We start from the raw sequence: 17,238 nt of genomic DNA on the forward strand, positions 1-17,238 counted from the left end.
CTTTCAATTACAAGAAAGAATTTGTCACAGCCAAGAACATAAAGACGAGGAAAGCGAATCGCCAACACACTATCACCATGCCAAGTATCAAAAGGGGTGGCGGCACAACTTATTGTCCGCTTACCTGCATGCCTCTCTATTGTAATTGGATCTTTTGATTTTAAATAGAGGATGGAAGAAACAAATATTTGTTGAAATTAACTAGATCAGTCCTCACTCTCAGTACACTTATTAAAAAAAAGGAGCGATCTTCCTTATTCATTTTAGAAAACAATCTACTAAACTTGACCAACTTTCGGGGCCATATAAAGCTTAAATAACCTTTACCTACAATCTTCCACCATCATTTGCAAACCTCCGCCACCATTGTTTAAAAAGAGCTAGATTAAGAGCTTACAAAGAACCAATTCCTATGCCACCATTTTCTTTAAAAGCTAAAGTCAATTTCCATATTAACCAATCGATCGTTAAAGAATCTCCCATGTCTCCCCAAAAAAAATCTAGAACGAAGGCTTTCAAGAGACTTCACAACCTGAGAGGGTTTAATTAGAAACAAAGACATATAATAAATAATAATAAGCCATGTGCTGAGGAGACGAGCAAAGAACGACCATCAATAGAAAGCAAGGTAGCTTTCCATTTAGAAAGTATGTGATGGAATTTGCCATGATCCTTGCCATATTCGACCCACTGGAATCCCTTAATAGATGAAACGGATCTTCCCACACCACACCCGTAACAGAAGCAACAGCTTCCACTTCATGGAAACTCCAGAATCAGTGTCATACTTGAAATGTTTATGTAAAAAGTGGATTAAATGTGCATTTCATTCCTAAATGTGTTGTGTTACGCTTGAATCTCTTTCTGTGTTTTTAAACGGCTAATTATATTTCCTACATTTATCAAGTGAGACTATAACCCACAATTTTTTAATTAAAGGCCGTACACTTTTGCTACTAGACATGGTTTTTACGCTTAAATCTCTTATTTGATGTCCAAAGAACATCATATTCTTTGTACGTGTATTCATATTAAGTGTTTCTTTTACATACAATATGATATTCAAGAAGTTACCCCTTAGTATAATATCATATAAGAACACTATCTAAATATTTACGTGTCTAAATATAGTTAACCTAACAATATACATTTTAATACTCCTATTAATGAAGGTTTATGAGGTTAAGTCATTTTATTTTCTAAAGGTATTGGAATTTAAGCTACGATTGTATTCACATGAAAACAACTTTATCGATCGATTAGTTGAGGTGTCTAAATTATAATCACAAAAATATTTTATATCGGTTTATATTATCTTTCATACTACGTTTCATTTTGTCTAATATGCTTGGATTGTGGATTAAATACCAATGCTTTCTCTCTGTTTAAACGTGACATTTTATGAAATATATATAAATATTAAAGAAGCGGTGTTTCACCTACGCAAAATTAACAGCTTCATCATTGAAGATGTGACTTTTTAACCTTCAATAATAAAAAATAACACACGTGATCATGTCACATTCAATTTCAATCACTTATTTGGAAATGTCAAAAAAAGGTGAAAAATAATAGTTACCAATAATATACTTATATTATTGCTCTAGAGGAAGGACACCACATTATAAATGACAAGTTGTGTGTATAAATTTGTCTATATTTTCATCTTTTTAATTTTATATACAAGTTGTAAAATACTTGTATTAAAAGTTAACTATAAATGTAAGTTGAGGTTGACAGAGGAAATGCACTTGTTGATTTATGGCCAACCATTATGGTCAACCAAACGTTCGAGTTAGTTAGTATTTAGGGTAGGGATGAGATCGATATCGTACTCGTGCACGTATATGTACTCGTACCTGTAATCGTATCGAAAATCAATAAATCTGGATACTCATACCCGACCCGAATTTTTTAGTTCGGGTACTTTAGGTACGGTACTTGCTTTGGTGTCATTTTTTATTTCTTTTTTTAAAAAATATCCACAAAACTTGGTATGGATACCGGTACGGTACCGACAATCAATTATCTATAATACCAAAACCAAAACCGTAATAACACAACTAAAACTAAAAATGAAACAAATTAACCATAATCTATTCATGAGAAGAAGAAGAAGAAGAAGAAGGGGGTTTGATTAGAACTATTAGTACTTAATATTAGTATAAAATTACAAGCTTGTTTGAAGCATTGAGGATATCCCAATAAAAACACAGTTAAAGTTATGAGAGATGAAAATCCCAATAAAACCCACTACATATTCCTAACGGACCCGTAATACTCGTATATGCACCGTACCTATACCTGAAGTTATCCATACCTAAAATCAGTAAAGTTGGGTACTCATACCGAATAGACGCGCACGAGTACAAGGATATGTACGAGTACTGAACATATACAAACACAAATATTCAGGAAAAAAATCTGATCCCTAATTTAGGGTGATTCATAAACGGATAAAGTATTGAAGTTTAGTCCACAACAAATCTTCTATTTCCTATATTTAATAAATAAAACAAATATCATACAAATACAAAGCCAATATATTTTCTCGTTATTCTTGTAAAAGTTTCTTAATAATTTATTACATATAAAAAAGAGATATTGATTTTTAATACTCACATTTATATTCATTGGCCGATAACACTTCCAATTTAAGAAATATTTTCCATCATTCCCACCTTTTATAGAACAACAAAGTGATGACAACATTGTCAATTTAATTTTTTTAATAATAATAATATAGTTATATAAATAGAAAGTAACTTTATTGAATTGTAAGAAAACACCATATAGTTTTACATAAGTTAAATAAATTGATCTTTCATAGAATTCAGAAATTTAAAGGGAGTCGGGTTTCGGGTACAGAAAATAGCAAATTGCACACTATACATGCCAAGTCATCAAAAAAGATGTCAACTTAGCAAAAAAAAAAAAAACTAGTGAGGTTAGGGTCTATTAAATTCGAAAGTAATAGAAGAAAATAGGTTAAAAGTTGAGAGTTGTGATAAATCTTTCGTTTGTTGAGAATGTTCCCAACCAATGAATAAAAGTTGAGGGTATTATTTAGTGTTACTTAATATGAGTGGATTAAAAATTTTATTGTCATGCAATCGACGTTTGTTTCTTTTCTAGTCTTGCCATCTTCCTTATCAGTTGATGTTAAAAAGTAAAAACACATATATGGTATGTCTATTATTTGTTGGAAAAAATATGGTTATTGTGTAGAATAGGAGGTTAATAAAAATATGGTTATTGTGTAGAATAGGAGGTTAGCGGTACAATCATTGTAAAGTGTAGGATTTAATTGGTAAAAAAAAGTTATACGCATAAGGCCATAGTAATATTTGTCTAATTAAACCAACACGGTGTATTGGTCCAACACTCATGATTCTTGTAAGAATTCATAATTACAATTTACTTTAAAGCCAAATAACCCACTAAGGGTTGGTAACCTAACCCATCCCATCAAGTGGTCCAAGAATTTAGTTAACAACATATACATACTTTTAAGAAATATTAAAAAGATTATATAACATTTATTAAGTTTTAATTTTGTATGCAAACCTCTATAACTTAGTAATCGCAAGTGCTAAGGTCCTTCCTCCCAGGCTCCCATGAAAACCGACTACATGTTGAACTCGATACCATGTGAGTGATTATTTTAGCAATGTTTTGTTTTAATTGATTTATCACTTGTAAAATGAACTTATAGTATGAGATACATGTTTGATGACGTTATGTGTTTTTGTCTCTCATTAAATATGAACTTATATTTTGAGATTATAATAATAAAATTTACATATTTAAGATACTTCAACATTATAGTGATTATAACATGTATTTTATTTTAATTTGTTAAGAACATAAAATATTAAAAAAGAAATTAGAATTGGAACTGAAAATCCAAACATTTGTTTTTCTTTTTTACAAACTAAAACGTATACATGATAATTATTAGGGAAAATTCCCAAAATAAGTGTTTATGAAAACGTTTTTCAGGTTTTAGGTGTCATTTGCAAGAAATTCCCAAAATATGTATTATAAACTAGTCGTGACGAGTAGTTTATGATTACACACGAGTAGTTTGTAGAACCAGTTAAAACTTGCCGCGTGCCCTTAAATTAACATAACGAGCAAATTCACTAATCATTTACCCGTTACGACTAAATAAGCTTCATGCCTCGTAATCAACGTCCACGAGTAATTCATACGTCATTTAGTCGCGGCGACTCGTTTACCTGGTTTACATTCCCTACACGAGTAGTTTATTAGTAGTTAACTCGCTGCGACTAGTTTAACCTTTCAATCTACTCGTCACGAGTAAAGAACTTATGAATTACTTGTGAGCGTTGATTACGAGACATAAAACTTATTTAGTCGTGACGAGTAAATAGTTAGTAAATCTGCTTGTTATGGTTCGTGTAAAGTTTTAATTAGTTATACAAACTACTCGTCACGACTAGATTATAATACCTATTTTGGGAATTTTTGCAAATGACACTTAAAACCTGAAAAACGTTTTCATAAATGCTTATTTTGAGAATTTTCCCTAATTATTAGCGTGCTTGATACCCAATAGGTAATGGTAATGTGTTAAAAATATTTTATAATCGGGTAAGTGACTAAAACTTTTAACATCCGCCCTAAAACATATCTTAGTATCATTTTTTACACGTGTGAAATTTATAAATCACTCACTGGAAGGAGTTAGAGACCGAAGTCGATGAACCACTATATGATTCCCAAGTCAGTAGTCGATCTGACAATCTCGATAATTATTGGTAGTATGTGTAAACGTATAAAACGGAGCTCGTTTGGGGAGGGAGAATAACATGTCATTCTTCGAGTAGTCTTTTATTCTTGTATTTAGAGGGTTTCTTTAACTGAAAAAACACACAAAAAAATAGAGTTTTATCCAACACACTTGTACTCTTATAGTAAACTCATTTAAAAAAATATTATTATGTAAAAAATAAAATAAAACGCATTATGTTAAATAGGTCGGGTTCATGTCAACTCGTGTGTCGTGTTCACATCTATACGCCTAACATAATATTCAAGCCTCATCTCGTGGGAAATCTCTCGACTTATATTAGAATCGACCTAACTGAAATCAAAGAATTAAATGAACAAGATGAAAGAACCGATAAACATAATATATTTGATAATTCCATTCCCGATTAGTTTATCCATCGTATAAAAGAGTTAACAACTATACTTTACACTAAATTTAATACATCAACATCATTAACAAAAATACAAGCAACCATAATAATAATAATATATTAATATATAAATATATTACCGATCATGTATTTACCTGAAATATTTTATGGTTGAACTAATCCCTATCACTACATAGTATATAACTATATATTGCATATGTATCCACCATATAAAATACGATGAATAATTCAAAGAGAATCCGAATAAGATGGTCTTCTGGTCAATAATCCTCATTGGTCAATAATCCTCATTGCTAGTCGCTACAACGGTGGCGTGTGGGCTGGGTGAACCGTTGGCGGGTAAAACTAAAACCCAATTGGCGGCTATATCTATTGAAGTAGTAAACACACATGGCTAACACAAACTGGTCCACACAACTGTTCATTCATATCTTCATAACCCACCTTCATTCTTTGTTCTTTATTTCTAGATAGTCGTTGCATGACCACCCATTTGAAAGGTTAGTTATAAGTTAGTTTTTTTCATTATTTTAATCGTCTGCGCACCAAGTGTTTGAATAAACGCCTGACTGAAACAAAAACTTATTTTTTCTGTTGCTTTAAGATCAAGTTCGGTTATTTATTATCTGGGTATGATTCTTGATCAAGTTTTACGTATGTTAATTTGTTTTTGAAGCTTATGTGAGGTGGGTTCATGATGTAACTGAAAGTCTTGTATTGTATTGTATAGGTACTTGATTCGTGAAGTTTCGTCGGTTGTATTCGCTTATCGAAGATGGGGAAAGTGTTGTGGAATGAAGACGGAGAAGGGTTTGATCAGAGACGGCCGAGTGATCATCCGGGATGCATGTCTGGGATATTTCATGCTCTTGATTATCATTACTGGCAGTCTAATGTTAAGAAGATACTTCCACATAGAAAACATGAAGATTTTGTGAAGCATACCAAACGTGAGCATACTGTTTCATTATTCATGTTCTTTAATTTGTCTGTAAATCTAGTTCAAGTGTCATCATAGACGTAGGGATGTTCAAAAAGCTTGTTTCTCGCGGCTACTCAATGAAACAGTGCTTAAAATTGACTCGTTTGTAAACAAGCCGAGCCGAGCCGAGCCTGAGCCAAGGTATGCTTGACTTGTTAGTCTTGTCTTGCTAGCTCGTTGGCTCGCTCAATTAAGCTAAAGCCCAAATTTTAACATATATAGATAATAACTTATAACAAATATTTTATTATATATTATAAATTATAAGTTTGTAGCTTATTAAATATGCATTATGTATGTTAAAAATAGTTTTTTTTTTCTTTTTATGTGTAAAAATATAAAGTTATATTTTTTTTTATTATAAACGAGGTGGCTCGAGATTTTTAGTAGCCTGAAGGTTTTAATCCTAATTTCGGTTCATATACGAAAGGGTCAGTTTGTTTGGAACCGAGAAAGTTAAACAGGTCACACCAAAAGAAGAGAAGGTTGAATATGGACAAGTCTTGGTAAATATAGGAGATTAATTGTCTAGAGTTTATTTATTATTTGTTTTGAGAGTTGATAGGTTAGGTTAGTTAGTTTATTTAGATAATTAATATATCTAATAGGTTGAAGTAGTCTAAGTAGTGTTTGAGTTGGGTTATGTTTGGTCTATGTATATATAAGTCTAGGTTGTTAATTTTATGTATTGAATTTTGAAAATTTTAGTAAAACTATTATGTCTTATTTTGTTTAGGAAATAGAAGGTACCAAAGGATTTCTGATGATCAAGATCATGTTGAAGTTTTAAAAGTATTGGACAGCAAAACAAGTCATATACAGGTACTTATTTCACTATCTCTGAAAATTTTACTAATTTTCCTTGAACCCATCATATAACATATATTCCTTCATATATTTCAGATGAATCCAAGAAATACAAAAACCAACTCTACCCAAAAGAGATCCTTAAAAGCGCGTATAAAATCCTTCGTTTCGGAACATAATAATAAACAAGATCAAGATTCTGTACCAACTCCAAAGTTGCATAGAACTTACTCAATCCATCATTTGGAATCCAACGAGTGGGTCCAACCGATCATATTCTTTCCCGAAAATTCCCCTGAAAAGGACGAAAGTAGTGTTAACAAATCTCAAGATATTTTAGATATGTTTGAAGTTGACAAAGAACTTTTCATCAACACATTACAAGATCGTTCATCAATAAGACCAAAGTTGACCAAATTGGGTTCGTTTCCTATGAAGCTAAAAGATAAGTTGAATGAAACGTATAACGTGTCGAAACACGAGAAGATAAAGAACTCAAATGATGATATCATTCGGCTCAGAAGAATATGTTCGCTTAATGACTCCGCAGATAGATATACACGATTTTTTGATTTCAATAAAGAGGCAACTCTGCGTTCTTCTAGAAGTTTGAAGTTAACGAATGGAAGCGAGAGCATTTTGAGTTCTCTTAGAAGGAATAATTCAAATCAAGAATCTCGTGACAGTTATTTTGCTAGAAGTTTTAGCCAAAATGAAAGAAATTCGATTTCTTTACATAAAGACAATGAGTCTTTGAGTGAATTGATGGATAAAAGTGATGAGTGTTTAGAAAGCGAGGCGAATTCTCATGTATTTGGTAAAGATTCACAGGGCTTAGTAGTCGAGGAAGATATTGATCAGATTCCACCAGATGAAACAGTTCAAATATCTGAAGGTAAGTTAGTGTGTGTGTGTGTGTATGCATATATGCATGTATATACTTTAGATTGTTAAAGGGGTTTGTCATGTGGGTTGGTTAGCGGGTTAAATGAGTTTGATTTTAGATTGGGCATTTTGTATCGGTCGAAGCAGATTGACGCATTAGTTCCAATTTGATTGATAACGCATTAGTTCCAATTTTAATATATGTTTTAAAATTTTAAAAAATACAGAATTAGTGTGCCAAACTGGAAAAACGGTACGGGTTAAATGAGTTTGATTTTAGATTGGGCATTTTGTATCGGTCGAAGCAGATTGACGCATTAGTTCCAATTTGATTGATAACGCATTAGTTCCAATTTTAATATATGTTTTAAAATTTTAAAAAATACAGAATTAGTGTGCCAAATATGATTAAAAAGTTGATATTATTTTAGTTGTAATCTAGTTTAATATTGACGTGGTTTTAAGAGGTGTTATTCTTTAAAATACACTTTGGAGTTTGGACTAATATCAACCGTTTTTCCAGTTTGACCCAAGACACAGTTTCTCTAACTTTACAATTTTTAAATAAATGCAGTCAATAGTATAGTGTGACACATGTTATTAACTTATTATAGAAGTTAAAATTACTTCAATTGTAAAATAGTTTTTGATTGAAATCGTCTAAGAGGTTTAATGCTTCAAAATACACTTTGGACTAATTACATTTTTTCCTGTTTGACCCGTTAGAGATAAAACATAACCTGAAATATATGTTCATAAGTGGATCAAAATTGCCATAGCTTGTAACATATTGATTTGCTAATGCAGGTTTGTTGTTAACCAACTCACATGAAAATCTAAAGAAGGAAATCAAGACTATCAACAGCAAGAAGCACATGGACTTACCAACAGAAGATGACGATTTCACTTACGTGAAGAAGATTCTAGAACATTCCGGTTTCCTAAAAAACGGCTTACAACAAACATGGTATTCCTCAAACCAGCCATTAGACCCTTATGTGTTCCAAGAACTTGAGTCTCAACATCTCCATGATCCAGAACGTTTTGCAGAGGAGATTAATGAATTATCTCACCGTTTACTTATATTCGATTTGGTTGATGAAGTTTTTGTTACAATGTATGAAACATCAATTGCTTACAACCCAAAAAAAATATCATCTTTTTGCCACATTCGTCACGACCCAAGTGGATCACTCGTACTTGATGAAGTTTGGACTCGTGTGAGCCGATTGATCAATATGAAGCATGATTTGGATGAGTCTTTAAACGATATTGTGGCTCGAGATGTGAGAAGTGATGGTTGGATGAATTTGCACTCGGATTTGGAGTGTGTTGGCCTTGATTTGGAAGATTTGGTTCTTGATGATCTTTTAGAAGAATTGTTGTTTGAATTCTTTTAGTGTCATTAGTTGAAGTTTTAGCGACGGTAGATTTGGAGCAGCGAGATAGGGGTAAGGTTTGCCCTCATGCCACCCTTCCAATACCCTATTAGGAGTGGGATTTTATTGGTTTGTTAGTTTTTTAGGAAATATAATTATGTGTATAGTTTTTTAGGGTAAGGGTGTACATGTCAATATAGTTTTGGATGTATAATAAAGGTGTGTGGTTTTTGTCATAATAGATTATTGAGAGACTAGTGAGTCAGGGTTTTAAGTAATTAAAATCCAATATCTCTTGTTATTTTTTTAATTTTTTTATATTTTTAAATTTAATGTCTTTATCTATACATTTAAGAGTTGAAATGGTAAGAATGTGAAGGAGACAAAACATGATTTCGATTTTCACCTTGGTTATAAAATACGAATTATAGTACATATTACAATTGTCATTTACGTGATTTTATCTTTTGGAAACGGCCAGCTTTGATCATGGTGATGATCCAAAATCCATATCATAGGATTTTAATGTGATGCTAGGATTTTGCTATATGCGAGTTGTGTCTATCCTCTACAATATATGTTTCAAGATTTGGATTAAGGGGCTTTCATAACTCAAAAGGGCATGTTAAAAGATTACCTAAAAAGTTAGGGGCCCAAAGGTCTTGTCCACCATAAAGGCATAACTTGTACGTGTATCCGCTCCTAAAATCAGTTATAAATATATGAGTGGAATTGTACTTGATAAAAACAAGTGAAAAATCATAGTGTCATTTCTGAAATAGTCAATACAAACTCTTATGGATCAACAAGTCGTAATTTGAAATATTAAAATCTAATATGTTTGTTATGTTGGATCAACTTAAGGCTTTTATCTATAAATTAAAGGAGTTGAAATTGTCAAGCATTTGGAGCACACAGAGATGAACTAAATCTCAGCACTCGGGTCTTAAAAATTGAGATCGGGTTGGCACCCCTGGTTACTAAAATAATTGTATTTACTAATTACTTTTAGAAAAAATAGAATATCTTTTCCAAAAAATAGTTCATAGAAAAACATATTAGTGAGTTTTGTGATCGTCATAGTTTTGTTGTCGTTTTAGCCTAGGTTCTTTTAATAGACCTTTTGATCGTTACACAATAGTCGATTGTTTGTGTAGTTTCGCAATAGTAGATCTTAGCCTAATCAAAATAAAATACAAGAAAAATGAATATTTAAAAAAAAATATATATATATATATATATATATATATATATATATAAATGTTTCAATAACACATATGAACTTTAATCCATTTTATACTACGGCCCTTTAATTTTAATAAAATTACTCCACAGGTCATAACTTTAATAAAATTACTTTGTAAGTAGAATATCGTGATTTGTTAATATTTATCTACGTATTGAACCTACGGCAATGCACGAAGTATAAAAGCTTGTTTCTTTCCAGTTGAATTGTACTCTCCTAAAACATAACAATATTATTATATAATATATTAAAGGAAACCTAAAAATACTACAGCAAACTTTAAAAAGTTTCAACTTTAGTCCTTAGGTTTTAGGTTGTTTTGATTTTGCCCCTCAAGTTTCAAACCGTTTCAATTTTGAGCCATAATTTTTTATCTTTGCAACTTTAGTCCTTCAGTTTTAGATTGTTTCAACTTATCCCCTCCAAACTTTTAAATTGTTTCAATTTTGAGTCATGACATTTTTTTTTGCTAAACTTTGTTTACTTTTCACTTTAACATCCCAAACTTTTCATGGTTTTATCATGCGCCTTAGCAAAAAAAAATTCATAGATTTGACTTATGATCATGTGCTTTTTTAAGATGAAGTAGCTTAGGATCACTTAAGGTTATACGTAGAAGGGATAACTACCAACATGACACGCCGTTGTATTCACGTTTAGATGTTCGAGTCTATGATGGAATTATCAGAATTCACCGTGCAACGCGAGTGGGGAACACCTGATTAATATAATAAAATAAAAGGGGTAGGATTTTTTAAATAATAATAAAAAAAATTAAGGGGGAGTCTTAACGACCATTCTTTTGTTCTCAAAAGAGAATAATGCCCATCATCCATGACATTCCATGTACCTTGGTGATAGTAAACGTGACAACGGCAGAAACCACATTATCACATTTGTGCCTTATGCATCTAAACATGTACCTTGTTACGTAAGACTATATCTGTAATTTTAATTTTGCTTGCAAATTTGATATCGAATTCGATGAGGGGACTTGTTGTGACAACAATACGTAACTTTCAGTAGGTATGAGAATAAGTTCGAAAGTAGCACCGGTTTGAATGGCATTGGATTGAAGCTTTTTCGATGCTATATTATGATTGAATGAACTTTAGCTTTTTATTTCGACGAATATGATCTTAAATGATTGAGATTGATAACGAGTATAGTGTTGGGGATTTCTGCAATCGTATATATCTTAGGAAAATCTGAGAGTCGTGAAACACTTTCAGATCAAAACTATTTGTTGGTTCCCAAATGTCTTGATTGGATAAAACTCAGATTGAGTGTAAAAATCAGTATGAAAAATGAGAGAGTTTATTGAACCAGACAATATCATATGATCAAACTACGTTATATTAGGGTTTGAAAACGCAGGGATGATGATAACTGCATCATAACAGTTATCTGATTGATAACTGAAAATACGCTCCTTTTGATATTAAACTTTGTAAAGAAAATTAATTAATTAATTTTCTGATACGTTTTTAATAAAGAAACATATGTTAATTAATTAATTAATAGCTCGACCCCAGCCAGGGGCGCTGTCCCTTGGACCATGCCAAGGGCTGCCGCCCCTCGCACCCCGCTACTAGGGGCGTTGCCCCCTTGGAACCCCCATGACTTAGGGGCTTCGCCCTAAGTATCAATAGGATTATAAATTATAATAAGATCAAATAAGTGTGCACCCCGCACCCGACTTATTTAGATTCGTATTAAAATTAACTTGATCAACAAGGTAATTCTTAATTACATTAAAATCACTAACATATAGAATCGGATATTTAAAACACATTAATTGAACTTGAGTTTAACCTTAAGTTTCAAGCATCATTTGACACATTTGTCATCTGGAGTCGTATTAATTATAAGGTAAGTAAAGAGATTTTTTTTAAGAACAAATAAACAACAATATGTCTCTTTTGAAATATATGTTTTAGTTACAAGATTCTTTATGTTTCTCACTATGGACCATCATCATTCATTTGAAAATCAAGAAAAATAAGCTATTTTTCAAGTGAATAATCTAAAGAAAAAATTTATTTTTTATTTGATTTGCCATTTCTTGTTCAAAAAAATATATAAACTGTGTGTCTTTTTTTATGTGAATAGCATGCTAGTAGTTAAACAGGGTAGACATTCAATGCTAGAACATATTAGCCTTTCAAATAATTGTTATCGTGTAGATTATGATATTCATACAAAGGACTTTAAGAACTTGATTTTCGCTTAAATGATGACTTGAAGAATGTGATTCTCAATGGATGTGACTTGAGAATTGATATAACTTGAGGACTATAGACCTATAGTCACAAGTAGGGGTGACAAAACAAACCCAAATAGGTTGTTTTGTGTCAATATGGATAATTTTTAAAATTGAAATGGTTTGGGATGGATTAAAAATTTTTTTCAAGGAGATCAAGATGGGTTGGAGAAATGCTAGTGAATTTTGGTTATGGGTTAAGATGGGTTTGTTAATGGGTTAGAATAGACTAAAACAAACTCCATTCAATTTTATTTTAAACAAAACCCACGAAACTGAATAGAAACCGAGAAATCGAAACCGAAATCATTGAAACCGCATAGATACCAAAACCGACCTAAATGAAAAAAAAGCAAAACCGAACCGGAAAAAAACTCGACAAAAATCGAATCTGAACCGATACAAAACCGGGTTTTTTTTTAATGAACGAGAGGATGACGGAGGTAACATTTTAGTTATTTTACATTTTGTGTTTTTGATTTATATTTTGAGTTATTATTTTTTATTAGTTTTTTCTTTAATTTTTTAGAGGTTTTTGAAACTCTTTGTATTTTAACATACACTTTACTCATCTTGACCCATACCCATATTAACCATATATTTTAAGAATCCATCCTGACCATGGGCGGATCTAGTGTTCGGTCAGGGAGAGCGTTTGCACCCACTCAAGTCAATAGTTTCATTTATAAATTTGTAATATATTAGATCCAAAGACCCAAGTGACCCATCCAAAAAAAATTTAGTGACTCATTCATAATTTTTTTAGTGCCCCAAACTTAACTTTTTAAATTTTAAGTCAAAATTTTTAAGCCCAAATTTAATTTTGTTATAAACAACAACAATTAAGCCCATATTAGTTAATTGCTCAACCACTTTAATTGAAAATTTAGAATTAGTGGGAGGCAAACAGATTAGGGTAATGGCGGGTTCACATGTTGTCGATGACACTGGTATAGACCCAAAAGATAATGGGACACAATCACCGATCAACATTGTTATAATTTTGATTGTTTCAACAGTGTTGTCGATATGAAAATTCAAGAATTTGGTGATCGATTTAATGAGATTAACACGGATTTACTTCAAAACATGTTGGCTTTCAATCCGTATGATTTATTTTCCAAGTTTGATGCATCAAAGTTAATGAGATTGTGTGAGTTTTATCCATATGATTTTGATAATGGGGACAAAATTGTTCTTTCATCTCAACTTGACTTGTACATTGACAGTGTGCGAAAAGATGAAATATTTGCTAATCTGAAAGATATTGCGGATTTTGCTATAGTTATGGTGGATACAAGGAAACATATCTCTTTTCATTTGGTTTATCGATTATTAAAGCTAACATTAGTTTTGCATATTGCAACCGCAACGGTTGAGAGATGTTTTTCAGCAAGGAAGATCATAAAGACAAATTTACGTAATCGAATTGGTGAAGATTTTTGAATGCTTGTTTAATTTGTAGTGTTGAAAAAAAAGCATTTTTAAGTGTTACAATTGAAGCTGTAATTGACCGTTTTCAAAAGATGAAATCACGTAAAGGTCAATTGTAATATGTATTTTGTTTATCTTTAATGAAATTTATTGTTTATATTTTTATACGTAGTTTGTTTAATGTAAATTATTTATTCAACCCGTTTCGGTTTGACCCGACCCATTTTGGTTTGACTTGATTTAGTTTGAGTTGAGGAGTTCTAGGTTGATTTTTTTTTTCACCCATTGGCTATATTTTGTGGATCCGCCATTGATCCTGACTCATACCCATCTTAACCCATATTATAACGTATCACCCAAACTCAACCTAACCTACTCACATTACCCCCTCTAATCACAAGGATACAATGGACATTACGGTTAAACTTGACCCACAAAGTATTGTAGCTTTACACCATTTTCCAAATTGTTTTAAAAGCATTTCAAAATATAAACGTAATTTTTTTATTTGAAAAAGTATATTTTTAATAATATCAAGCGCACCTGAAATTATTCTTGCCACAAGTCTCCACATTTCACCATTCTTCTCATTGGACTCCGGCTAAAAATAATATAATGACCTAAACTCTATTAAGTTTTATCCGAATTTTAACTAACGTTTTAAGGCTTTTGATCGAAACAAGATTAATAAGAGTTGTTTGATATAAAACTTATCTCGAAACTAATGTTTTAACGCCCGAATTGAATTATCGTTCCACCGTTAGGAGCACCATTTGAAATAAATCTTACATTAATCAACATGTATCTTCATTTAGATCAAAAACCCTAAAATATCAGTTTGAAATTAAGATAAAACTTAACTTAAGCTTTTTTTTTTAAACGAATATCGAACGAGAAAAAAAAAATATAAAAGATGGGACTGGTAAAAGGAATATTCTCATAATGAGATTATTATTAAGAATTTTAAAATCCAATTTTTTTAATCTTTTAACATAATAATATTTTGAAAAAATTAATAGTTCTACAAAATATATAATTTTATAAAGTTTGGGTGGACAATATTAATCTCAGCCACTTAATGATACATACACGTGTACGTAGGTTCGAACCTCACCAACAAACTCTATATATAGCATACAACCATCGTCCCCAACAACATCGTCAAGCTTTCTGAATTCAATCAAAAACACATTCTCTCTAAATAACTCTAAACATGTCTTGCTGCAACGGAAAGTGCGGATGCGGATCAAGCTGCTCATGCGGTAGCAGCTGCAACGGGTATATATTTGTCCTTCAATCTTCGAAAATTCGACATAGATTATTAGTTTCATTGAATTTTGATTTCTGTTTCCAGATGCGGGATGTACCCTGACGTCGAGAAATCAACCACCACCACCGTGATCGTTGACGGTGTCGCCCCCAAACAGATGTACGTAGCGTTACAATTCATTAGCTTAAACACACTTTATATTATATGAATTTATATGATACATTTAATTTTAATGAAAGAAAAGTTTTTATATTATATGAATTAATATGCTTTATAAAATGTGAGTAGCTCTTCTATCCTTTAGGGTTTTTTTTACGGTGTGGTTTGGTAAATTTTGTTCCGAACTAGTTAATTACTATGGGTTTAGGTACGTAAATAGAGATTGAAACGGCAGGAGTGGTTGGATCGGGCCAAACCAACCGGTCTACATGGTTAGTTTGTCGGTTTGGTTATGCCGATTTTAGACAACAAAATTTTTTTTTGTTTTATTTGTTGTATTAAACTTTAAAAAATATAAGGATTTTTCATGAATATATGATAAACACACACATATATATAAATATAAGTATCTTACCCTCCTCAGAACATACAATAACTTTGCTATTTGTGGGATTTACTGAGTACGATGATGATGATGACGACACATATATATATGCGTTTAAATTTATATCTCTAAAATAATAATAATAAAAAATAAATGTTAAAAGGTGATTTGGTTTACACGGCCGGATCCAAGTTCCATAACGAAAACTGAACCATAGAAACTGAACCATGAACTAGATTGTATAGAGGAAAGGTTTCCTCTCATCCTACCCTTCCTAGCTAGACCCAACCAGTAGCTTCTGCTATGAGTGAGATTTTATTGAGAATGTTCGTTTGTTTAGATCTTGTTACAATCCGTTGTTAAATTTGGTTAATGTTTGTGTAGGTATGGTGATGGAAGCGAGAGCGGGGTTGTTGCAGAGGGTGGGCATGCCTGCAAGTGTGGAGACAACTGCAAATGCAATCCTTGCAACTGTTGAAGATGATGAAATTATGCCTGTATTTTACTTTTGTGTGTTGAATAAGAATGGTGAACCGCATGCCATTGGTTTGTTTCCTCTGGTTTCAATTGGGATTACATGACCACATCTATGGTTGCATTATATATTTCAGGTTGTCACTATGAAAGTAATAAATATGAATATGGTTAACTACTTAACTGCTTTTGTTTAGGTATCATGAAGACTAAACAAATTCACTTGAAACTTTGGTTCTAGGGTTCACATCCAAAAATGTGATACTTACCGTATGATTCTAGCTTTGGTTTTACTGTTTGGGTTTGTTGGGTCAAAAAACATGATGAAAAAGTGTAACGTTTTGTAAGAACGTAGCTAAAAAGATTATTAGAATCAAACCGTGACGGGTCTAAATATGTAGTTTTTTTATTTTTTATTATTTATTTTTTTTGGTGCAAGTTGAGTTCACACAAAACTTCTAGGGTCACGTATCAGTATAACAAGTTAATTGGCGTGCTTTACTTTTAAGATAAGTGACTAGTTCGACAAGGCTTTATGCTATACAGTCTTAAAAGAAGCCAAAAGTAAACCGCTAGTGTACAAAGGTAGAAAAATTACATGACTAGCTTGTTCAGTTTTGAGTCGAAATGTAAACAACTCTAAAATCATATCTACGTTTAAGGTTTAGGGTATAAGATATGTAAACTCACAAGCAGCCAATTAAGGATATTCTAATAAAATCTCAATCAAAGTAAGAAAACCTCTACATTAGACCCAAAAATCTC

At 31.8% G+C, this 17,238-nt stretch overlaps 3 protein-coding genes across 3 annotated transcripts; all 3 read left to right on the forward strand.

Moving 5' to 3' along the window:
• Window positions 1–5,517: 5,517 nt before the first annotated feature.
• LOC143553490 (uncharacterized) lies at window positions 5,518–9,502 on the forward strand. The gene is made up of 4 exons (XM_077043484.1): window positions 5,518–6,139; window positions 6,908–6,993; window positions 7,075–7,873; window positions 8,671–9,502. The coding sequence occupies exons 1-4, from the start codon at window positions 5,965–5,967 to the stop codon at window positions 9,261–9,263; spliced, it is 1,653 nt and encodes a 550-aa protein (XP_076899599.1). The 5' UTR covers window positions 5,518–5,964; the 3' UTR covers window positions 9,264–9,502.
• A 4,278-nt stretch (window positions 9,503–13,780) lies between these two features.
• LOC143556069 (uncharacterized) lies at window positions 13,781–14,197 on the forward strand. The gene has a single exon (XM_077045499.1). It carries the CDS (start codon window positions 13,781–13,783, stop codon window positions 14,195–14,197), a length of 417 nt encoding a protein of 138 aa, XP_076901614.1.
• A 1,087-nt stretch (window positions 14,198–15,284) lies between these two features.
• Window positions 15,285–16,648, forward strand: LOC143553500 (metallothionein-like protein type 2). The gene is made up of 3 exons (XM_077043491.1): window positions 15,285–15,463; window positions 15,540–15,614; window positions 16,384–16,648. Exons 1-3 carry the CDS (start codon window positions 15,399–15,401, stop codon window positions 16,475–16,477), a joined length of 234 nt encoding a protein of 77 aa, XP_076899606.1. The 5' UTR covers window positions 15,285–15,398; the 3' UTR covers window positions 16,478–16,648.
• Window positions 16,649–17,238: the final 590 nt, after the last annotated feature.

This window comes from Bidens hawaiensis, unplaced genomic scaffold, assembly GCF_021521415.1.
Source record: "Bidens hawaiensis isolate Kalapana, Puna unplaced genomic scaffold, B.hawaiensis_p1.1 tig00001032_1, whole genome shotgun sequence".
NCBI lineage: Eukaryota > Viridiplantae > Streptophyta > Magnoliopsida > Asterales > Asteraceae > Bidens > Bidens hawaiensis.